The sequence below is a fragment of the Macrosteles quadrilineatus genome, unplaced genomic scaffold, assembly GCF_028750875.1.
Source record: "Macrosteles quadrilineatus isolate MER2022 unplaced genomic scaffold, UCM_ALF_1.0 Scaffold_4__1_contigs__length_99947679, whole genome shotgun sequence".
NCBI lineage: Eukaryota > Metazoa > Arthropoda > Insecta > Hemiptera > Cicadellidae > Macrosteles > Macrosteles quadrilineatus.
This window is the reverse complement of record NW_026542597.1, coordinates 59,653,050-59,678,345: the sequence shown is the minus strand read 5'-3', so window position 1 is coordinate 59,678,345 and position 25,296 is coordinate 59,653,050. Positions and strand designations below refer to the sequence as shown.

General features: G+C 35.5%; 1 protein-coding gene across 4 annotated transcripts in view; it reads right to left on the bottom strand.

The window, feature by feature from the left end:
- The window catches only part of LOC128991620 (spectrin alpha chain-like), a 48,716-nt gene extending 26,433 nt beyond the window's left edge, over nucleotides 1-22,283 (bottom strand). For all 4 annotated transcript variants that reach the window (XM_054414662.1, XM_054414663.1, XM_054414664.1 and 1 more), the window contains exons 1-17: nucleotides 22,162-22,283; nucleotides 15,327-15,482; nucleotides 14,969-15,064; nucleotides 13,912-14,047; nucleotides 12,729-12,859; nucleotides 12,189-12,377; nucleotides 11,439-11,627; nucleotides 10,885-11,001; nucleotides 10,046-10,267; nucleotides 9,221-9,460; nucleotides 6,962-7,150; nucleotides 5,177-5,332; nucleotides 4,376-4,508; nucleotides 3,739-3,923; nucleotides 3,271-3,423; nucleotides 1,949-2,108; nucleotides 1,164-1,369 (exon numbers count right to left, since the gene is read on the bottom strand). In XM_054414662.1, coding sequence (XP_054270637.1) covers nucleotides 1,164-1,369; nucleotides 1,949-2,108; nucleotides 3,271-3,423; nucleotides 3,739-3,923; nucleotides 4,376-4,508; nucleotides 5,177-5,332; nucleotides 6,962-7,150; nucleotides 9,221-9,460; nucleotides 10,046-10,267; nucleotides 10,885-11,001; nucleotides 11,439-11,627; nucleotides 12,189-12,377; nucleotides 12,729-12,859; nucleotides 13,912-14,047; nucleotides 14,969-15,064; nucleotides 15,327-15,476 — 2,652 coding nt within the window. In that variant the 5' untranslated portion in view covers nucleotides 15,477-15,482; nucleotides 22,162-22,283. The remainder of the gene's footprint in view (nucleotides 1-1,163; nucleotides 1,370-1,948; nucleotides 2,109-3,270; nucleotides 3,424-3,738; nucleotides 3,924-4,375; nucleotides 4,509-5,176; nucleotides 5,333-6,961; nucleotides 7,151-9,220; nucleotides 9,461-10,045; nucleotides 10,268-10,884; nucleotides 11,002-11,438; nucleotides 11,628-12,188; nucleotides 12,378-12,728; nucleotides 12,860-13,911; nucleotides 14,048-14,968; nucleotides 15,065-15,326; nucleotides 15,483-22,161) is intronic.
- Nucleotides 22,284-25,296: the final 3,013 nt, after the last annotated feature.

Genomic DNA, 25,296 nt, shown 5'->3' with positions numbered 1-25,296 from the left:
ATGGCAACTCTCAAAAGGTAAAAACTCAATTTAGAACTCTTGACAAGTAAAAAAGACAAAATATCCCATTGCACGGTTTACCTAAAAAAGTACAGTAGAACCTCGGTTAACCGAGGTAATTGGGACCGAGGGTACCTCGGATACGGCGAACCTCGGATAACACGGAACGTAACCTAAAAATCGTTACCGGGGCTAAAAATAGCTCAAGATATACTAAAACATGAACAAAAGTTATTAACTGAACTGTTGTTTAGTTTATTAGTACAAGAAATGTTATTAGTACGCAATAAAACGTGAGAGGAAACGGTAACACTCACAATACTAAACACTGTTTTAATATAACACTCAATTTATTGCACAACTGAATACGTATGATATAGGCTACACAATGTACAGATGTTTAGTTACAGTACAGTACAGTATTCCTGTTTACAAAATTAAATCAAAGAAATGAAAATTAATTTACTGTACATTGTACAAAAATAAACAAAGTAAGCTAATCTTTTTTCCCAAAGAAATCAGTTATTGTTTTTTGACTTAGATTAGAGGATCTTAGGCTAGCCGCCCTGTTGCGCCAGCGTCGTAGCCAAACTAAATCGTCAGCCCACTAGATGCGCAATAAGCTACGGAGTCGAATCGGGGTGGTGGGGAGAGCGAGTGGCTCAGTCGCGTCTCGGCATTGAAACAGTTCGCATTGGTCCGGCGGCGAGCGGTGTCGGGTTACAACACCTGCAGCTGCTCTGGCGAGCGGTGTCGGGTGACAGTGCCGTATGCATTCGGCAAAGATAAGCGCTAAGCTACGCAAATATTTGGCCGAGGAAACACAACAGTTGCCAACATTTTACTGTACAGTAGTTTTAACGCATTGCAGGCTAGCGTGCGTATTGCGATAAAAGGAGCACCCAAACGCTCATTACTGTACGTAGTTTGTGCGTGTTTCTTTTGCTTTTTAAATAAAAAAAATCGTCCGAGGACGCCCTCGGTTAACCCGGAGTCTCGGTTAAGCGAGGCTCGGTTAACCGAGGTTCTACTGTACAGGGTAATAGTGAGCTTAAAAATAACAAGGTCGACCATAGAGTTTCAAAAATAACTTTTTTCTGTCAAATGTGCCTGACGCTTCAATCTGAATTTAAACTACAAGACTCAGTTTATGAATAATGTACCTGCAGAGCCTTCTCCTTGAGTTGAGTCCAATGGTCGCTGAGGTTGCCGGCCCGCAGTCTGATCTCGTCAGACGCAAAGTGACCTCCGTCCACCATCTGCTGTGCCGAGTGTGACACGGCTGTGATGCGGTGCTCGTGGTTGTTGATCTCAGCCAGCACAGCTTGGTGCTTCTTCATCAGGTTCTGCACTCCAATCAGATCTCGGCCTGCATGGAAAAATCACCATTTGTTTGTCTGTTCAATAATTTAATTTTGAGATCCGAAAAGTGAAATGATTTAAAATTTGTAGTATTGCACATTGTGGATATCCTTCATTTCAAATCCTGTAATTGCTGATGATATCTATTAGGTTAAGTTAAAACCACATATGTTTATCAACGTTTTGTATCCACATTACGAGGGTACATAAAACACTTTTTCATTAAATTTTAGGCAATATGGGAAAATTGAAGTCTAGATACATAAGTACACAATAAACAATCACATAACACGAACACTAAAATTTCATCCTAGAGTAGGACTTTTTTTGTGTAGGAGAGTAAATCAATATTGAATGACTTCTTAATAGGATCTACTAAAAAGGAGTCCTGGAACACCAGTGATATTTTATGTGACCATTTACTGCCTATCTAAAAGCCCCTTAACTCTAATAATCGTATGATCAATCAATAGTTAAACACTATCCAATTCCACGAACAATCCTTAACCAGCCACTTTAATTTAAAATAGTGGCAGTTTTTGATATTTATTTTATAAGCACATGTCATGGGACACTCATTACTGACCTCTGTTGGTGGAGGCGGCCACAGGTTCCTTCTCTCGTATCCAGGCTTCCTCATCCTCAATGTCTCTGAACAGTTGCTGCACCTGCAGTGAGTCCAGCAGACGTTGCTTCCTCAGACTCATCGGCTTCTGGAGTTGAGCATAACGCTCACACAATGCCTCCTACACACAGCATCATACCATTGGCCATTAGCTCATGTAAAGAAGATTCATTAACATTGGATATAAAACACAAAAGACCAGTTTTCTTAACAAATAGCAACCAAAAATAATTCACATGACAAATTACAATTTATTGACTAATTAGGCACGTCAATGTCACATTTTAGCGAATTTCCCATATAGGGAATAAGCTATTGCCGTAGTACTCATGGTAAGACCTGGACCCGGGACCGATTTTTTTTTTTCGTTTTGAGGTCCCTAGAGGCCAAAAACACCATCCGTTCAAATTCATATATATATATATATTTATATATATATATATGTGTCCGTTAGCGCGATAACTCGAGCAAAAATGATCCGATTTTGATGAAATTTGGTACCAACGTGTAAACCTACGTTTATTCGAACGAGTTCGCGAACCAGCATGATCGGACTATGGGAACAGGGGTTTATGGGGGCTTTTATGGGGTAAAAATGGGTTTTTCCTATTTTTGACCAAAAAAACATAAAATTTTGAAATTTCTTTCCAAACTATTTTGTAGAGCTTAAAAAAACAAATAATTTAGTATATTGAAGCGTTGTAATGCGCCTAATGGTTACGGAGAAAATTCCAAAAAATTGTTAATTTAAAATTCCCATGTTATTCTTATGGAGAATAAGTAAACCGTTGTAGTGTGCTTGTTGATTAACATATTTTGCCCAAATTTGGAAAATGTTTTTATTTCTTACTAACTATTAACATTTTACATAAAAAAACACTTTTACCCTCCCTGTTGCAGCAAACCTAAGTATGTGTTAAACTGATTCTATTTAAATAGGGAATAAATGTGATATTTTTAAGGAGACATTTTAGTCTAAATCCAATCAGGCAAATGGAAATTCGCTTAGTCTGCAGGTTTGCTGCGGCGGGGGTATATAACATATTCAGCATAATTTAAATATTTGAAAACTTTGATTAAGGGACATTATTTTCTACTTTAGTTCCTGTTTAAGGTATGACGCCCATGTGGTTGGGAAAATACACAAAGTTATGAGAGGACGCTAATGTTTCCTTAGACATATTTAAATTTTAATACAAAATGTTGATGTCCAGATCAAGGCATTCAACATTATTGGTGTGATTTTAGCTAGAAATTAAAATGGGAAAACACATCACACTGACCTGTTTAGCCCTGATGTTGTCGGCGTCAAAGTGTCCGTTATCCACAAACTGTTGAGCGTTCTGTTTGATGCCTTCGATTCTGTCCTGGTGAGATCCAACATCTGCCTCCAGCAGAGCATGCTTCTTCTGCGAGTTCTGCACACTGGTGAGGTCCTGAACAACAAAAGCCAACTGCATTGAAATCTATCCAAAAGTCCCAGACTGATCGGAAGCTGTTCATTATATAATGTTGGTGCTCTGTGTCATGAAAAAACGTTTTACAAAGAAGTCTGTCGGTGTACAGCAAACGTGCACTGAAATGTAATCATTTAGTTTAATTGTAGCTTGCTCTGATGATGGATTGAGGCAATGCGTCCAATACAGTCAGGTCCTGTAGCTCTCATACACGGTTCATCGGCAAGTTAAGCTATGTATCAATTCCTACTAGTTTAGTTGAACAATTGAAGAGTAGGAATGTTTATTGTTTACCTTGCCGTAGTCCTCGCTCATCAGTTGACCCTCCACCTCAGACAGCCACAGCTCCACGTCCTCCACTGTTCTGTTGAACGTCTGCTGTTGAGAAGCCTCCTGTAGCTTGGAGCCCTTCTTGTCTGTAGCAGCGGCCAGGGTCTCCCACAACTGTACGATCTCATCCATACGCGACTGTATGCGATCTGTCAATCACCAGTTATTAGAACCACAAACTTAATTCAAGACTAAACGTCTGGCTTACATTATGTAGTTAAAACAACCACTCAATGGAAACAATAGATGATCCAGCACACACTACAATACACACAGAAATCATACAATACACACAATACAACACACACTACATCAGGGTTGCCACCTTTGGATTGGGAAAAATCGGGACAGACCCCCCTCCCCCACCTGTAATAACATGGACATAAACACGGGCACAGCTGACCGTGATAACTGCATCTCCCCTTAGAAAACTTGGATGTCATAAAAAACTCGTAATTTCTCAAGGGATAGTTTTGAAAATGAAACTCCCACAAATGCATCTATAGAAAAACAGACTACAGTTTTTTCTTCTTGTTTACTAAATACTCGACAAGTAAATATGTAACACTTATTACTATTAAAAACTACTAACTCTTTTTACCTGTGGCATAGTGACGAGCTTCAATCAGTTCTTGTCCGGTGGAAGTGATCTCTTCCATTCGGGACTTGTTAGCGTTTAATTCTTGTTCAAAGTTCTGGTGTTTTTGAACTTTTCCATTCAGGTTTGTAGGGTCCTGAAACAATCATAAATTTTGTAAAAATAACTACAATTGAATAAATAGTTAGCAACTTAAAATAAATGTTATGAATCTTCTGGAATAGACTAATTGGAATAAATCTATACAAAATATTAGTTTGTTAGCTAATTACAAGTGGATACACAACTATGCACTTATATTTTACCCTAGTAGCACTTAGACCTATAATGTGGTCGAATCATTGGTACATTCTTTTAAATCACACAACCTAATCTCTTTTGTCGTAAGTATTTTGTAAACAACAAATTGTCTTTCTTTAAATTTTCAGAAAGATAATAATAACTCAAATTAAAACATTGATGTTAATGTTTAAGGATTTTGGTCAGACTAACCCGAATGAGAAAAAGTCCACTCTAGCACAGGACACACAAAAATGAGAATATTTTACTGTCACTGACAGCACTTTCAAACAAGAGTGAGTTAAGTTGGTAAGAGATGAAGTCTGGGATCTTTTCCATACATCATGTTATCCTTACTAAAATCTAAAACCTATGCCCTAGTGCTCTATAAACATTCAAGTGTTTACAACAAAAGATCATCTTATTACTGCAAGAAAGAAAATATTGACAACTTAAGGTAAACAATTCTCATTGATAGTAGCATTACAAAATTTGAGTTAAACTACTTATCATAAAACTGCGTACCAAGTAGCTGTCGTCAGTGGCAAACTTGAGTTTCTCGTTGATCCAGCCCTTGGTCTCATCACAGTCTCTCTCAAACTGTTGCAGTCTGTACGCGTCCTCCAGGATGGCTCGTCTCTGTGAAGACTTCTCCAGCAGAACAGAGCGTCTCTCCAGCAGCTGCCAATCACAAAGCATTCACAAGATCAATGTTGTCACTGATCAATGGTTGTGTGTTAAATTACAAAGCTACGTACTCAAGAGCACAATGTGAGATCTTAAATGCTGATTGAAAAAGATACTAAAATTTGGACAAAATACATATTGCTGTAAAATGTCTTCAAAAGATAACCATGATGATAAAATCAAAAATGTTTAACACTGATTTAAAACTTATGTTTGTTTTTTTTTATCTCAGTAATTGGACCTGGGAGTGTACTGATCAAACTGATGATGGCATAGCCTGTTGAAAACACAATTTGTTGATATGAACTTAGCAACACCATAATACCGTTCTTACAGTTAATATCATACTGTTCTATATGTGCATACCATATTACTCCTTTGAATTAAATACAAAGGTAAAGAGCGACAATTTTGTGAAAAATGAATATGGTTTACAACACTACTGAGAACAAAAGTTGTATCCTTCACAATAATAAATAAACGGTATCAGCATTCTGACACATACTTTCTCCCATAAGTTTGTCAACAACCTTTATCATGTGTAAGCGGTGAGAGTAAATATACGGAAATGGGATTTGTACAATTTTCTTCAGAATTTAAAGGACTATAACATACTAAATTGTTATCAAAATCGTTCGGGCCAATTTTGGGGAAATCTGATTTTCCGTTATTTTATGGGGTTTTTATGGGAAAATAACATAATTTACAATAACTTTTGAATCGTAATTTTTACAGAAATGGGATTTGTACCATTTTGTTCAGAATATAAAGGACTATAACATACTAAATTTTTATCAAAATCGTTCGGGCCATTTTTGGGAAAATCCTATTTTTCCGTTATTTTATGGGGTTTTATGGGAAAATCCCCATTAAAAATAAAAATTTCTAAAAAGTGAAAAAAAAAACTATCAAAATTGTAAGGACCATAACATACTATGTTAAATCAAAACCGGATCTTTGTCTAAAACCCTATTTTTCGTTATTTTATGGGTTTTTATGGGAAAATAACATAATTTACCATAACTTTTGAACCGTAATTTTTACAGAAATGGGATTTGTACCATTTTGTTCAGAATTTAAAGGGCTACAACATACTAAATTTTTATCAAAATCGTTCGGGCCATTTTTGAGAAAATCCGATTTTTCCTGTTTTTTATGGGTTTTTATGGGAAAATCCCCATTAAAAATCAAAATTTCAAAAAAATGAAAAAAACACCTGGAGATACCATGGATTAGAACCTACATACCAAATTTCATCGAAATCGGACCACAGGTGTAGTCTCTAGCTCTGTACACATCCAGACACACAGACACACACACACACACACACACACACACACACACAGACATCACTTCGAAAACCACTTTTTTGGGTCCAGGGGGACCCAAAACGAATATATCCACTCAAAACTCAAACTCGAAAATTTTGACGAAAACAATACTTTCTCCATATACTATGGTATAGGGGGAGAAAGTAAAAACCTACATTTGAGATAGGCCAATTTTTTATCTATGAAAATGTAGGCTTAGCTCTGAAATTTGTTCAACAGGATACACAGTGATTGCAATATTTGATATGATCACAGTCTAAATTTGTTCATAAAACGACAACTATCAACTCACCATAGCTCGGCGCTGCGCCACATCGTCTGCAGCGTAATGCTGGCCCTCAATCAGTTTGGTGGCAAACTCATCCAGAGCTTTAATCTTCTCTTCCTGAGCGGCCAAAGACTTCTCAAAGTCCTCGTGTTTCTTGATCAAAGCTTCGACTGAGTCCAACGAATCGCCCAAGTCCTCATTGGCAAGGAAAGCCTAACGAATCAAATAAATTATTTACACAAATGTTTTTAATTAGATAAGCCAATTATCACTACCAATTAAGGTGGGGACAAAACTGGGCACATTTTAATACACATACGAAGGTGTGGAATGGAGTAAGGGGTTTATTTTTTGTTACTAACTGAGACCAACTGTTTCTTTAGCCTTGAACATTTATGTAATAAAAGACAGCTAGGTTTGGTTTCCATATATCCAAAAGCTATTGACTTAACTTAATAATTATAGAATCGACAAACTTCTAATTACTAGTACAGTAGGCTCTCGCTCATTCGGATCGGCCTTGTCCGAGACTCCCGGTAGTCCGGATCGGCAATCGTGATTTTTTTTTAGCGGCCCAGTACAGTAGAAATCCGATTATCTAAGTGAAATGGGACCGAGACTACCTCAAATAATGAAAAAAATCGGATAATACGGCGGTAAAAATTATTACCGGTGAAAGTGCATATGCCCGGGCTATCATTACTGTGGACCTGGAACAAAATTCGAACGAAAAAATTATACCGGAAGTGCATATGCCCGGGCTATAATTACTGTGGACCTGGAACAAAATTCGAACGAAAAAATTATACCGGAAGTGCATATGCCCGGGCTATCATTACTGTGGACCTGGAACAAAATTCGGCCGAAACAATTATTACTGGTGGAAGTGCATATGCCCAAGCTGTGGACCTGGAACAAAATTTGGACGAAAAAATTATACCGGAAGTGCATATGCCCGGGCTATCATTACTGTGGACCTGGAACAAAATTCGGCCGAAACAATTATTACCGGTGGAAGTGCATATGCCCGGGCTATCATTACTGTGGACCTGGAACAAAAAATTCGGCCGAAACAATTATTACTGGTGGAAGTGCATATGCCCGGGCTATCATTAATGTGGGCCTGGAGCAAAATTCGGCCGAAAAGATTATTACCGGTGGAAGTGCATATCCCCGGGCTATCATTACTGTGGACCTGGAAAAAATTCAGCCGTAAAGATTATTACCGGTGGAAGTGCATATGCCCGGGCTATCATTACTGTGGACCTGGAACAAAATTCAACCGTAATAGTATATTACGTTACTAGTCCTGAAAATAGGTGTTTGCCGGACGAGTGTGGTCGTTCCCGTGCGAGACGAAGTCGAGTACGGGATTACCATACGAGTCCGGTAAACACATTTTGGACGAGTTACGTACGATATTTTACGCCATACTACTAAATCCGTACAAATCCTTATAATATTTCCACCATCTAAAGGACTAAAAATCACTAAATATAACCTCTAAGAGAGGTTATGTTTTTGTTTATAACCAATCATTGCCACGCAAATACAGTATAATCAGCTGATTGGTGTCCGGTAAAACTCATTGCAGAACAGTATTACGCAATGAAACCCCATTTGAATAAGCTGGCGGCAAACAGCTGTTTTCTGGACTAAATCCTTGCGTGGGAAGTTAATCAAAATAATGTAGTGTGGCTTAAAGATTATTACCGGTGGAAGTGCATATGCCCGGCTATCATTACTGTGGACCTGGAACTAAATTGAAAAAACGGCTATATACAGTACTGTGTATTTGCTCGACTCTCGATAGTCCGGATTTTTCGTAATCCGGACCGGACGTCCGCCACATTAGTCCGGATGAGCAAGAGTACTGTACCAAAAAGATTAATAACAACACTGTATCAACAAATTGAGTAAAATAACCTGAAGGTGTTATACATAAAAAATAAAAATAAATTCCAGTCACGGATATATATGCTTTAGAATATTCATCTATATAAAAAATCAGATTGTGAGTTGAGGTACTAGTTTCATGTATTTTTAACAGGTTTATCTGGGAACAATAAGTATCTTCATACTCAAACATTAATGGCTAAAACATTTACAATACTATAGCTGATCATGAGAGGATTGCAAAAACTCCTGGGAATATTGACAACTAAAAGACTAATGTCAAAGGCTGGCTGCCACTGTTCTCTTACCCAGGGATCATGAATACCTTAAGTATTTCCCTTCAAGAAAACATGTAATGAATATTGTTGCTAGCAAGTTGAGGCCTACCTCCTGCTTGGCCATCCAGGTGTCGGCTTGTTCAGTGTCCCTGTAGAAGAGCTGCAGGTCCATGCACTGCTCGTACAGAATACGCCGTTCCTCCCACATCTGCAGCAGGGATGTCTTCTCTGAAGCCAACACCACCAGCTTCTCCTTCACCTCCTCCGCAGCATAGTGCTGTCTCTCCAACAACACCTGGCCGGCCTCCGCTGTGCTGCGGAAACTGTCCTCCCTTGCGTCAATCTCACCCTGCACACCACAATACTTGATACAAAGAGGCATTTAAGATCTGGGAGTAAAATTGAAAAGCATATTCATAAATATTCCAAGGAAATGCAAACCCTTAACTCTTTATAAATAGATCTCCCTTTGGAAGATCCCTTTGGTGGTAGGCCACTAGCATAGCTATAAACAGAATGTTATTACAATGTACTGTAATAAAGTGTGGCCAATACTGATACTCTAAGACCTTACTGGGTGTGGGAGGGAAGGCTTATGTCTATTCAAACATTTTATGGAGATGGGGTGGGGAGTCAAGAAGGTTGGAGTAAGAGAGAGACCTCTGAACCTAGCCTAACCTAACCTTATGGGCAAGTTAGCTTCCGAGCATTTTCACTTAACACCAATCCAGAACTACTTTTTGAAAACTTTGGTTGTATCCTGTGACTCATATCAGTGTCAATAACCCTGTCATTGTGAAGTCCCAGGGTACTAAGAAACCCATCATATCCCCTTATCACTCCTAAGTCTCCTCCACAGCCACAACACAACCATCCTGTGTGGCCCTTATGATTCCTGCCGGACATTCTTATCACCCAACCTGATAACCCTCACCTTGTGTTCCTGGTGTCGCTCTATCAGAGCCTCAGCACCAGCCACATCCTTGGCCAGCTCGTCAGCAGAGATGATCGCCTTCATGTCATTGATCCAAGAGATAAGGTCTCTGAAGTCTGCCAGGAAGCGGTGTAGACAGTAGCTCTCGTCCAGCTTCTGTCGGCGTTCCTTGGCTTTAGCCGTCAGGCGTTCCCAGTAGGCAACAATCTCGGCACGTTTTGCCTGTCAATCAATGAATCAATCTATATTCATATATATATATTGAGTACAGTATTGCGTCAAGACTTAACCTCATTATTATACATCTCCTTTGAGTTACAATATGTATTTGGAATGTATATACACAGCGTATAAGGAAATCAGTGGTTCATTGTGTGTTCCTCCATTCGAGAAACTCCTAGTCAAGTACAATGTTCACATGTTCTGATATCAACATTTCAATTGATCCCAATTTACTAATTTTAATACTACATACAAGTCTGGACTACATATTTAATTATATACTTCGTGAGGAATGTCTTGAACACTTGTTCCAAAAAAACTTATAAAGTAAGTGATACAGTAATTAAAACCTACTAAATTAAATTCTTTACTAAAATAAGAAATCTAATAAATCAATACCAATAGCAATGCCATGGACTTTTACAACTAATTCAACACAAACACTGCTCTTTGATACCTACACTGTAAAGCTTTCAGTATTTTGAACTGTGCTTTTTCACTGGAATTGTAAATCTTAAATGTTTGATAAAACTCAACTATACTGTTTCAGTAAAACAAGTGTGATGACCTAATTGTTTCACACAGAGACGAGCATGTCAGGTGTAGGTGTAACATACCTGTATCTGATCAGCGTGGTCCGCATGGATGCCACACAGACGGTCAGCCTCCTGTCCCAAAGTGACTACCTTGTCCTCTAGAGCAGCCAAGTCTCTCTCCACTCCCTCGTGTTTGCGCTACAACACACAGCATACACATTACCATGTTATATTATCGTAAACTTAGAAAATTAGAGCAAAGGAACTAACAGGTACACAATAAAAGCTCAATTAACAGTATGAATGGATTATATCAATAAAAGTATAAAAGCTATGAAATCATAAGCACAAAAATAAACAGCAAAATATTCATTGTGAAACAACTCTACTACAAAATCAAAATCCTCAAATTGAGTTTATTTTTAAATCTGTGTAAAAACTAAACCAAACTAGTACAAAACCATAGAGAAACTCATTGATATGATAACGACCACACAATAGTAAACTAAGAAACAACAGTAATTCAAAGTATAGTGAAAAAAAAGATATGATTCAAAGGTACACTAACATAGTAATGAACATTTTTTAGTTTAATGAATACATAATAAATTACCTAGTTCAACCATCAAACTCACCTGTAGTGTTTGCACTGTGGCAAGATCTCTGCCGTAGTCATCAGAAGAGAGAACAACGTCCTTCTCGGCGATCCAAGCAACAGTCTCGTCAGCGTCTCTGTTCAGTCGCTGGATCTCGTGTGCTCCAAACAGTTTCTCTTGTCTCATCAACGCCAGCTGCTTCAGCCGCATCCACGCTTCAATCAGCTCCTGTCACCAGAAAATATCATTTTTAATAAAAAACAATAGTAAATTATTTACAACCATTGAATTATTGACAATTAAAAAACGGAAACACATATAGATTTTCTTGATAGATTCTTAAAAATAAAAATATTACATTCTGTGTCAATTTTGCAAGTTTTGTAACCTAATAATATAGTTTTCTATGCAAACTGCAAACTAAAGTTTATAAGATTTAAATTGTATCTAATTTCATATAGTATTCTATTCTACGTATTTGTACATGTATGATTATGAAGGTGATGGTACCCCAAGAAAAATATACCTGAAAACATGTTTCATAATCTATGCTTAGCTATAATTTTAGCTTTATGGTTATTTACTAGCCTTTAAATAGCAAAAGCAATATTTAAAAATTTGCCTGAGTGAAATTATTTTTATAAAAATTATTCATCCAAAAAGTGACTCAAATTAAGACAAAACCAATTGATTTTCTTCATGTACGTACACACATAACACAGTACCATAGAATTCTAAAGATATCCAAATACTCTCTGAACAAGTCAAGAAGTTAATCCAGTCACAAACCTCTTTGCGCTTCAGTATGACGTCTCTCTCTGGGTGTCCATCCAGCACCAACTTATCAGCCAACTCATTGACCTCAGTAACTCGATACTCTTGAGATGCCATGTCCTTCTGGAACTCGTCGAACTTGCGCTGGAGAACCTCCACATGCTCAAGGTCGTGGCCAAACTCATCCGTGGTGACAAATGTCTCCTGTCAACCAAAAGTTATTCTGTTAATCAACTTTAAATTTGCTTTGGTTACAGCTTAACCTTGGAACAATAATTACTTATAAAGCTAGCAGCAAGTCAAACAAACAAAACTGACAAATTTTTACAAACCCTATTAAGAGTTTAAGTCATCTCCCATGAAATCAGCAGCTTGTCCTAACGCATTCACCTATAAATTGCAAAAATAACAGTTCTGTACTTCTAAGTACGACAATGAGTCACTTGAGCTAGTCAGGTAATCCAATTTAAGATTATTAAAAAAACACATGTCATGAATATGACAAGAATTGAACTTACACTACATCACCTGCTCACAACATGACAATGGACATACCTTGTCATTGATCCAAAACATGACTTCGTCGCATTGTCGCAAGAACTGCACCAACACCAGAGCCTGCTGCAGCTTCATACCCTTCTCTGCCAGCTTAGACAACAGCAGTTCCCACAGTCTGTGCAGCTCCTCTGCAAAACACCATACAAACCGTTCAAAATTGCTATCCACAAAGGAGTTGCTATCCTCACATTACGTGCGTCCCATGACCCACAGCGTACTACTGTAATATGGATTTATATGTACGTTATTTGTGGTAGTGGACTTCAAAATGTAAAAAGTTTGTCGTTTTGATTGAAAACTAACTTAATTTTTTATGTCTAAGCCAGCGGAATTTTCACTTGAATAGTTACGAGAGAAAGTACTTAATTTCTTTTAGAGAAACCCATGTGTTGTGGATATGCCGGGAATTTAACTGTCCTTCCCGCACCAAAGTCTGAGATGCTAACCACTAGGCTAGCAACACACCAAACGTCTCGAGAAGGGTTGATAACAGAGAAACCCTATAAAATTACAGTAGAACCCCTAATATCCGGCCTCTGAATTTTCGGTCCTCAGTTTATCCGGTCACTTCCCGGAATTGATACCAAAAATATTTCCCACGGCTGAACAAGTAGTCTCTATGATTTGAACGGTTTATCTGTTTCCTGTTCATATACATTTTTAGTGGGTTCTCTACTCAAAAGTAGATGCCAAAAAGAGACTACATTACTTTTAACCAACCACAAGTTGTTATCATACAAATTATCGTTTTAATAATAGGTTGGTTTATCCGACCAGGTGCTCGGTCCCATGTTGGCCGGATACGAGGAGTTTTACAGTAATGATTTTTAGCATGTTTACAATGGTTTCTTATTATTTTCAGGTTACTCAACTTTACCACTTATTCAATCCCTCTACATCCAGCTCCGGTAAGTTAATAATTTACATTGGTCAATCAGTTTTAATTACATGAATAGACAAAAAATAGAAAATAAAGAAGTACTATTACCTTTAAAAACATGCAATTGACATAAGTTCATTATTATAAGTGAAAACTAACAATTATTGTTGACTTACAGTATGGGGATGTTTTGAATTAAAAGAATAGACCTACTAATGATATTTCATCCAACCAACATCTGAATTGCAACTAAAACTTTTTAAACAGAAAATTAAATACTGTATGTGTGAAAACATTTACCAAGCCTCTTGCGGATGATGTCGGAGGCGAAGTGGTTCTGGTTGATCATCTCTTTGCCGGTGTTGTCGAGCACTACGATAGCATTGCTGTGTGCTGCAACCTCTGCCTCAAATGCTTGGTGCTTCTGGATCTTAGCCTAAAACACCCATCCCTCAGGTCAGTAAATAACTATTGTAGGTACTAGATTAATCGAAGGACAATTAATTCAACTTTTGTGCTGGGTAAAATAATGAATAATAAGTTACTGAACCATGTAAAGCAGCTAGGTTTAATTATATATAAGTCTTATTTCAAGCGACTCCTCCTAGACTTAAGTGTATATAGTGTTGAAGAATTTGTTAAATATTTAGATGTTTATTTGTGTCATAGCTAGTTGTATTGTTTCTTTTTTAGAAATGTAATGACGATGCACCAGTTTGATGTTTACTTGCTGTAACTCATAAATGTTATGTGCAAATAAGTACTTTGACTTTTGACTTTGACATCCTTTATTAAACATATCCAATGGAACTCTAACAAAACATCTGTCTGTTATGTTAGCGCTCTAATGGATGATAGTAATTTAATTAATTAATAACAGCCATAACTATGTAATTCAATGTAAAATACTTAATTACATTTGCATTTCTAAGAAAGCCTAAATAGTCGTTTCAGTTTTTTTTTCTGGAAAGGTTGCCATTTAAATGTTTAAGGTTGGGCAGTTGCCAGTTTATTAAATCCCGTTATTCAATTTAAACTTGTGTAGCCTATCAGTATCTGCAAATATTTCTAGATTCAGATGGGAAACAGTTTGTGTGTTGATCATTGTGATCAACTATATCATTTACATAGATCCTGAGAATAAACAATTGTTAACCTTTCAGACTATGCAATTTAATTAAGTTCCACTTTTTAAACTAACATGCTGGTAAAGCTATTCTAATAGTTTTATTTAGAAAAACATAGCTTCTATAGATAAACTATTGAAAATAAATAAATGTTCTTGATTTGATATATCGACACTCCTTCAAGAGACAATAATGTTAATTTTCCATTTCATTGTCAATATTGCCTTTACCTGCAGATTTGTAGGATCTTTGTAGCTCTCGTCTGAAGCAGCTTGGAGCTTCTCGTAAATCCATGATTCAAGTTCGTCAGCATCTCGTTTAAAGTACTGCAAGGAAAAAGATAATGTTAGGCAAAAATTCTATTTCAAAAATATATATAGTATATTGAGTAAATCACATCAGGGGACTAAATTCAATAGGAAATCAAGAATGTAAATAGTAATATAAAATTACTTTCTCACTAAATCACAATATTGAAGATTACCATGAGTTAAGTTTTGTAGCCTGATCCAAACTCCAAATTATTTTTCACACCATTACCTATTGCTAGCGTTTATTTATTGATAAAATAAACGTTCTCATGATTACCTGGAATCGGCGAGAGTCTTCAAGTTTCTCGCGCTTGGCACGAGCCTCAGACTTAAAGTCGCTGTATCTCGTGAGGACTTGTTCTCTTCGCTCCTGGATGTCCTCAGCAGTCTCTAGGATCCTCACCTCCTTGGGTGTGATCTGATCCATCTTGTCCTTGACACAAAGTTAAAAGTTAAAAGCATTTTTAAATAATTAAACTTAAAAAAAAGACAAGACTAGGCTAGCCAAAGTCATAAAGTGACTGTATGGGTGTTTAAAGTACCTATGTCAGTTTGGGTTAAATTTGGGCAGACTGGATGCAGGAAAGAAATAACATACATAATCAAACTGGTAGATACTGCATGATTAAAATGTTTATTTTTATATAGACTATTTATTTGCTTGCACATATTCGAAAAACCCTGGGAACATCAATCAATCAATTCAATCAATTTTTAAGATGGGGACGCCACTATGTGCGTATTTTAACCCAAATATGAGTGAAGGATGAGTGTAGGATGAGTGGCGCGATCTTGTAGTCTTGTTAGTGACTAAGACCGATATGTTCCTTAGACACAGCTGTTAATTAATAGCCCATACAGCTAATGGCAACTAAGGGACCTACAGTTTATAGTGAAATCCGAATCAAATCTTTTCCTTGTAATTAACAAATTGGTAGCCTATAATTATCAGGATAGTACTGACGATAGTCGTAGTAGGCCTACTCACTAGTGTGGACATTAATCCATACCATGGAGCATCGCATCTACAGTGCATGCCTATAAATATCAAAATATCCACAAGGCCTACAAACAAGTAAATCAGTCCGGGACCTAGATCTTACCATAAGATCTATGGTAATAGTTTATTCCCAATAAGTTAAATTCACTACAAGAAGTGGAAACATAATTTTAATATTATTTTAATGGAATTTAGTGTAAATTTTAAGTCTACCTACATTATGAAACAAATAAACCCTTCAACTGGCAGTATGACTGAAGGCTAATAGTCAAACGTAAGATGGTGTCTGTAGTGGCGGAGACTATAATAGTTTGGTAAGCGTTTGGTTTGGTTTTTCTTTACTCCAAGTAAATATGTTTGAAAACAGTTAAATTGAATTATTTGTATTGGCCTACCAATTGAAAGATAAAATTCAAAACTTTCATTTAACTTAATAAATGAATTTGTATTACAAATGGATCAATTAAATTTACCCTTTGCATTCAAGTGAACAAAAATGTTGAGCCAAGTCAAGTCAGATGCAACATGAACGCCACAAAACTGCCAAAATACAGTATTTTTCAAAGAAATTAGAGCAAGTGGGATATTTTCTTTTTACAAAGAAACAGGTGGTATCACTGCAACCGGGGGAAATAAATAGAGCAGAGTGACTATAATAGTCACAGTTGTAAAACATGTTTTTTTTAATAGTTGTTTAAATGGAAAAATAATGTATAAACTATTTATAGTGAGTGGGGATTTTTATTTAAATGTAGAAAATGATTTACAAATTAATTTGGCAAGAGTGATGCTAATCATATGTCAATTGATGGCAAGACGACACTCTAATCACAATTACTTACATGACATCACAAACCATTTACAAAATTATAATATGTAGGCTAATGTAACTACAAAGCAATAATGTAGGCTATTCCTGTAATCAATTTTAAGTTTAAAAAAAAACATAACTTTATTGCTTACAAAAAACTCACAATTTGTCTTTTGATTTTTAAAGTCATAATTTAGATTTTTTGTGCTAGACAAACTTTAAGAATTTTAATTTTGGATGAAGTAATTAACCATGAAGTCTTAATCCACAAGAAATTCAAGTTTATAATGTAGGTATACCTTTCCCAAAAAAAAAGAGTAAACAAAAGAATAAGCTTATTAATTAGTAGGAAATAAGTCTTCAAACAATTTTTTTTATGAACGAACAATTTTGATACAACTAAAGATAAGATATGGGTGTTGTGTTTGAGTAAGTTACAAGGCTTTTAACTCTTAAATTATAGAGCTTTGTAGCTTTAGGTATGTTTAGTTAGAGAAAAAAAATATGTTGCATACGTTTGACATTTAATAATTAAGCTGATGGTGTAAGATTTTTTAGCCCTAGATTACTAACCATTAAGTAAATTTTACAACTATAATATTTTATACTAGAGAACCCATAAACCCATATTTATGGACCCATATTTATTTAGAGAACCCATATTTATGAAACATAACTCCGAGGAAAATGTTATGCTTAAATTCGAGTAATTCTAGTTACATCTTAGAGTTGTTTAAACACTTGTTAGAAACTAATTTTAAATATCTCTATTTGCGTCGTAAAAGGTTCACCTACATTATTTCTGCTCTCAGTTTTAACTGATAACTTCTAATGAATGCTAAACGATCTGCTTCAATTCGAGTTAACATGCTACAAGTTAGCCTGTGTTAAGTAATTTAAGTTTGGGTCATTTTATTTATTTCATTTGAGACTTCCCTCTAATCAAACGAATTTTCTCCCTAGAGAATCCTGAAAAGTTGGGTGATATCAACCATTTATGTGCTCCATTTTTACCCACAAACTCTGGATTACCAACGGGACAGCCATAATCTGCTTTGAATAGGCTAAAGCAGCAACATCATTGAAAGTACACACGTTGAAAGTACACATCATTGAAAGTATTTTAACGTGTTGTCTGTCAGTCACAGTATATGCCCCGTATCAGAACGTTCTCACGTTGTTCAGTGGATTTCCTCTTTTTATACCTCTCCCAGAGGTTTGAAAGTATGGATTCATATGTCGAATTAGGTTGGATAACTCTTGTAGCTATAAAATTTGGATATCAATTTTCATTTTCTCTTTTTGAAAAGCATATTATTTGCATCTCCTGAGTCATATAAATAAACTTGACAGTAACTACTCAATCGTTAAATACATTAACACTAATTCCTTCACTTATGTTTGGTAAATATTGCCACTATTACTTTCAATAGCAAATGACCAATTTCAACGTTAAGGTGTCAAAAGATTGTGGCATTATTATAGTTTCTACTAAATGTTTTGAAATTTCTCGATCTGTCAGTGTCAGAAGTAAACATTTCTTGCATGCATTCATTTGATCTGTGATTAGGCAAGTTTACTTTACCACCGTGAAAACACTATGTGCTTCGTATATTTTTTCACTTCCAAAGTAAGTTGCATAGCATAACTCGATAACTGTCAAATATTATTCATCTTACCAAGTGAATTTGTATCTGGATGGGTAACTTATCTGTTAGACCAGGCCTCTCTTTTTCTACTCTCCTCATACGCATAAGATATCTTATTATTAATCGTCTCCTCCTCCCGTTTTCAATATATCTTCTTTGAACTTGAGGCATTTTCTGTTTTTCCGACAAAAACTGTTTAACTTGGTCTTAACCTACTGAATATTACAAACAATAACAGTTACTCCCAAAAAGCTAATGAGTTTCTTGTTATAAACAGCTGTTTTTTGTTTTTAAATTTGTTCTGTGTATTTCTTATGGGGAAACCCCGACCTTTGAGAGGGTCTCACGCCCTTAAGAGTAGGAATTTTAAAACCTTATTGCAAAACTACCTACTGAGACGAATCTTTTGACACCTTAAAAGTTGAAAATGGTCCACAAATAAGGGAGGAGTTGCGTTAACAAAAAACGGCTTCACGTATTATATAGATGTATAGATTGTTCATACATTTTATACAAAAGATTTATACTAATTAACTTAGTGTTTGTATCTTATAAAAAGAGCATGGAAACTAATTTTAGCTCTTTTATCCCAGTTTTAACATGATAAAAATATTGTAATTAATTAGCTCTTTGACTTTTAAATGGGACAAGTCAATAAAATTGGAGAAAAAATAAAAAAAAAAACATATTTAAGTATAGGTCTACTAAGGAAATTTTATTTTCTCATAAATCTTGACTATTGAATTCAAGTTTTTAAATTATTGAAGGGTAGGCTATTATTTAACTCAAAATATTTTATCTCATAAAAATCAAATAACTATTTCCTAAAATAAACATTTTTATCACAACTCATAATGGAAATCAACATATACAAAACATGAGATTACCTAACATGAGAAATTAGGAAATTTTGTATTTTGATGGTAAAAAATGAGACCCATAAAACCCCCTGTGAAACCCATCGTCTGATTGGTTCTCGAACTCATTCAAGTTTATCCCGCCTTACACCTCAAACCAAATTTCACCAAAATAGAACAAAAATTAGTCTACTCAAGTTATTGCGTTCACGGACACATAAATAGGCCTATATATATATAGGTACATATATCAAAATTTTAATGGTGTTTTTGGCCTCTGGGGACCTTAAAAGGAAAAAGTAAATCGGTCCCGGGCTTAAGTCTTACCATGAGACCTACAGTAATAGCTACTTCCCTAGATAGGGAAATTTGCCAAAAAAAAAAAATAAAAAAAGTTTATATTTGCGTTCAAACGGCGAGTTTAGGTTGCCGGGCGCCATTTTCCTGACTGCTTGAATGGCAACCTATAGGCCTACTCGCCGAAAAATTTAAAAAATTCAACCTCAAAGAGTTAAATATTAATGATAAATCCATTAATAAATTGTATTAATTAGGCCTATGGCCTATGTTATTTATACATGGAACAATAAATTAAATAAGTGTTGTTTTTTTTTATTTATTTAGGCCTATAGTTTTTTTTTTTGCTGGGACATAAATTCACTCTCAATTTAATATTCACCCATATACATAGGTGCATATACGTTACTATAGTTTAAAAAAAGATTTTTTTCTGTGTATTAGGCCTATTTATAAATAAAAATGTGTTTTTATTTTGTTTTAAAATGTTAAGTATGTAGGCCTATTTTGTACGACACTTTTTTAACTTCTACAGTTAGGCATAACAACCGTTCCCATTTTTTCACAATGGGAGGCTACACGTAACTGCACAGACACACGTGTTCACTCCCGGCTAGCCTGACCAGCACTGACTAGAGTGACGTGGGGGGGGGGGCTGACACGTTAGGAGAGGCATGCACGGTTTGCCCGATAAACCATATTGTTTGTCAGCGCTTGTAAAATTTACGAGTGGTTAAGTTAGTAACTTAGCCTAATCTAGGGTTAAATTAAAATAGGTAACCTAAAAAAAAACAGGGCCAACCAGTTTTCATGTTAGGCCTATATGCAAAGAACTCAAACACACTTAACATTTTATGTACAGTAGGCCTAAGTTATTATGTCTGCCACCCAACTACAATATTAAGTCAGGCCTAGTTATTGTTTTGTTGTTTAAAAGTTAACTCATGTTGAATCATTGTAAGTTATGCTCTTTTCCTACTTCCATCGTTAAATAAATTTAATTAGGATTGTCTCGTCCAAGCCACCATTGAAACCACGGGCCATTGTACAAAAATTTGTATCTTCCTATTGTGTATTTGTGTATTTTGATGACAAATGGTAGAGTGCACATCACCTCCGTAGTCACCCGCCAAGTGGCTGCACTTTACTTTAGGTCCTACACTCATTCGAATGAAAATATCGATTATTCGATTGTTTCATTTGATATATCGTTTGGTTAGTTAGGTTAGGTTAACCTTACTTAACTAACCAAACGATATATCGAATGAAACAGTCGATTAATGAATATATCGATCGATATTTTCATTCGAATGAGTGTAGGACCTAAAGTAAAGTGCAGCCCGCCAAGTTTTTATTTTATTTTTTGAAACTTTCAAATTTGTTTCCTTGAAAGATACAAGTTTTATTTTTTTGTTGTAAATAATTTATATTTATATTTACAAATTGACGCAGTTTATCCAGCTATGCTGGTCAACAACACAGCTTTGGTAATAAGGTAATATCTTAAGGTATTTGGTTTTTGGATAGGCTAACTTATCTTAGGCTTAAGTAGGGCTTAACTTAAGCTACGTTTGTATGGGGTGGTAATCCCAACAAAAATAGAGGCTGCAATTTAGTTTACGTCCTACACTCATTCGAATTAAAAATATCGATTTCATTCAACTATTCTATATTTCAAATATTTCATTCCGTTAGTTACGTTAGGTTAACCTAACTAACCAAACTTGATATATCAAATGAAATAAGTTAACCGATACAATATATATGTATATCGATATATAAAAAAATACCAAAATAGACACCTAGGCCCTAGCATCAAGCGTTTAGAATGGTAAGATAGCCTACTTTGTGTAAATTATTCAAGAATCACTAAAAAGAGGGGAAACCTAAGCTATACTCAACTACAAACTCCTAAGCTAGGTCTATTGGAAGTCTTGAAATAGCCTAATTGAAGTAGGTAAGGTTGACTATGTAGGTACCGAAAAAAGTAGTAAAATTAGGCTGGACATAGGACTAGGCTAGTACTAAATTTACACCCTAATCATAAGTTACGATTTAATTTTTTATTTATTGTTAACATCAAACAATTGAGAATGATGGGGAACCCAAATTTGTTTGTACAAGTTAACTTATATTGTAGTACTGGACGAGTTAATTAATTGTAAATAGGGCTAGTGTGGCCACAATATAAACAAATTGTGTGTATCTTCAAGTGGCGAATTGTAATGTTTAATAATGATTTGGCTGCTAAATACATATTTTATTATTACTAGCTAAGTGCAACAAAACTTAATGCAAAGAATTTTCCTTAAATTTATCTTGTAGTCTGAATAAAAATATCTGTTAGATAGTTCACCAAGGATTTTCATCTGTCAAAATGGCTTCTGCTGCAATGGGTGTGGCAAATCCTCCTTCACAATTTACCTTTGGAAACGTATTCAACACACAAATAATAAAGCAAAGTTTATATAGATAGAACATTTCCTCATTTTACTTACCAGAAATGATATTATTTACTCATCAAATTATAAAACTGCAGTATTTCTTCGCAGGTGAATCCAAAACGTAGTGATAATAACAACGAGCCTCAGACAGACAGGACGAAAACCGACAATCAGCGAAATGCAAAGAAGAATGCCGATGCCGAACCAAACGAACAGCCAATAAGCGGACAGAGATTAACCAGCATAAATGCGCAGACGCCCCAAGGAAAGTTCGAACGTTTATGGCTGTAACGAAAGAACCGAACCAAGTAGACCGTAAACTCTCAACTAAGCCAACTGAAGTTACTTTGGTTCTACTACATAACTTGGGAAAAAATATTGAATGCTGACCAATGAAAATGTTGAATCTTAGTTCGTTTCGTGAGTTTGAGAACTAACTCCCCCTCTTTCCTAAGGTCCCATTCCCATTCAGTCTGGTCTAATACTATTTGTACTGAGGGAAATTTAGGAATGACGTCATGAAAAAACAATTCTCTAAAATTAAGCAATTTTCCTATTGATCAGAGAGGGTATATTTAGTCGTTACGTCATACCATTGACTTGAGGTATGTTTCATCTATGGTCATAATGTTTTCAGAAATATTTCAAAGTACAATTTGAAATTGGAACATACATTTTGAGGCGGGACACAACAAACTATAGGAGACTTATTGAAATCCATCCCAAAATATTACAAAAAAAAACATTTTAAAAACAAAAGCACAATATTATGGGACATGGGTACTACCACAGTTTAAGACTCATACCATTATTAGTTCCATACAGTCAGTGGTACTACCATAGACCAGCCATGTTACTAAAAAGTACTGTAGACATATATAAAAAAGTATTTAATTTTTTGAACTAAGTTACCGTAAGCCTTTGTTCTTGCAGGATGAAGTTATATTTCTACAATATATTTCACCACTGTGTGTGGCATCTTCAGGGAGTCTAGAAGTTCTATTTACAGATTTATACAGTTTATACCTATTGTTATATACACATATCACAAATTGGAACGTTTACATCGTGGCGACTTCAAGACGTACGACACGATAAGCGAGGTGCCGTAGGCATATAAACAAAAATCTACGTTTGAACTTGAATGATATTATACAAAAGATGGCAGTCATCAATGAAGAGCAAGAACAGGGTTGGACCGATGATAGAACCCTGGGGAACTCCCCGAATTACAACAGACGAAGCAGAGGTATCATGACTACGAATTCCTTGGGAGTTAACGAAGGGTATCCGGACTTTTTGAGTTTTTATCTGAAGAAAGGATGACACCCATTCGTGAGCTAAGCCCCGTGCTCTAAGAAGATAAAGTTTTTCTAAAAGAGTTGTGTGAGCAACCATACCAAATGCTTTAGACAGGTCATAATTTATTCCCAATGCAGCGTCTCCAGAACAAGTTACTATATATGACCATAGACAAAAAGAATTTAATTATTTTTGTCTATGCTATGACGTAGCTAATGCAATTTATTGTGAACATATAGCTAAAAATTATATTTTATTTACTTTGAAATCGAACAGTTACGAACATCATCACAGCAAAAAATAAAATACGAAATGTTTTTTTAATACAAACTGTTCTTATATGTTTGTCAAGAAAATTAATATGATTATTTTTCAAATTCCATCCACTATACCGTACATGCAATAGTCATAGCAATTTTTCATATGTTAACAACGCCACTGGCATAATAGCACAGGCCATGGCCTTTGAAGTGGCAACATCACCCATGATTTATGTTGAGCAACCACACTCCAGCACATCTGCGTATTTGTCTTGTCATCGTTGAAACTTGCTGTTCATATTCTTTGTTGATACTCTTTTTAGTTTATTCTTCTGTTATAATATTTATAGTTATTTATTACGTTGTTATTACTTTTGTTATCACTATTTATTATTACTATTGTTATCACTATTTGTTATTACTTGCTATTACTATTTATTATCACTTTGTTATTACCATTGTTATCACTTTTCTAGTTAGTAATATTGCAAATGCCATCTCAATTGTACACACATATTTTGTAAAAAGGTGCAATCCGTTGGGAAATAAATAAATAAATAAATCACAAGTAGGGTTGTAACAGCTGTTTTGTTTGATGGTGGCTAGTAGTAATTTGTGTATTTTTTAAGAATACAAAAGCTTGTTTACTGGGCTATGAAAATATTGACTCCAATTTAATGTACAAAAAATAGATTTTCAATTTAAACTATGTTTTGGTTTTCAATTCTACATATTTTATTTTCAATCTTTTAATACATTTATGTTCAGAAATTGAAATTGAAATTAATAATACGCTAATTAATTAGATGGTATCACCTCTCTACCACGTTATCTTATGATGGGGCGTCTAGCTTGGTCTAGTGCTAGACAACACCACTTGCAACGTTGCCAATTCTACCAGGCCATGGCCTCGCCTGTGGGCATAGTCACGGCCACCTTTAACTACAGGCCACGGCCTTATAGAATTGGCAACGTCGCAAGTGGTGTTGCACGTCCCATAAGATAACATGGCAGACAGGTGACACCAGGGGCCCATTTCATAATAAACTACAAGTTACAAGTTACAACTTGTAACTTGTAATTTCCATTAGATTTGCATTGGGTGATCAGCTGATTTATTAATAATATTAGTTTGTACTTTATTATGAAATGGGCCCCAGCTCACTATTTTATTTAGCGTATTATTCATTTAAATTAAAATTTATGAAAAAATTTTTTTAATATTGAAAATAAAACATGCAGAATTGAAATTCGAAACAATATGAATTAAAAATCGATACTGTATCCGTACATTTTAAACGGAACCAGTATTGTCATAGTCCAGTAGCCAATCTTTCGTAAATACACAAATACCATTAGCTGCTTCCAAACAAAACAGCTGTTACAACAACACTTGCGACGTTGCCACTTCGAAGGCCGCGGCCTGGAGTTAAAGGTGGCCGTGGCATAGTCAAGGTTTTTTTTATGGAAACGGTCCAAATTCAGGTCCTGCAACTATCAATTTATTTTAACCAATGGAATGGACACCTCTATGTTTGCATCTACTTTGGATATTGTCACCCATATTACAATAATATCCTGCTCCATTTGATAATCAATTATATTGATTTTTTTACCGCTTGTATAT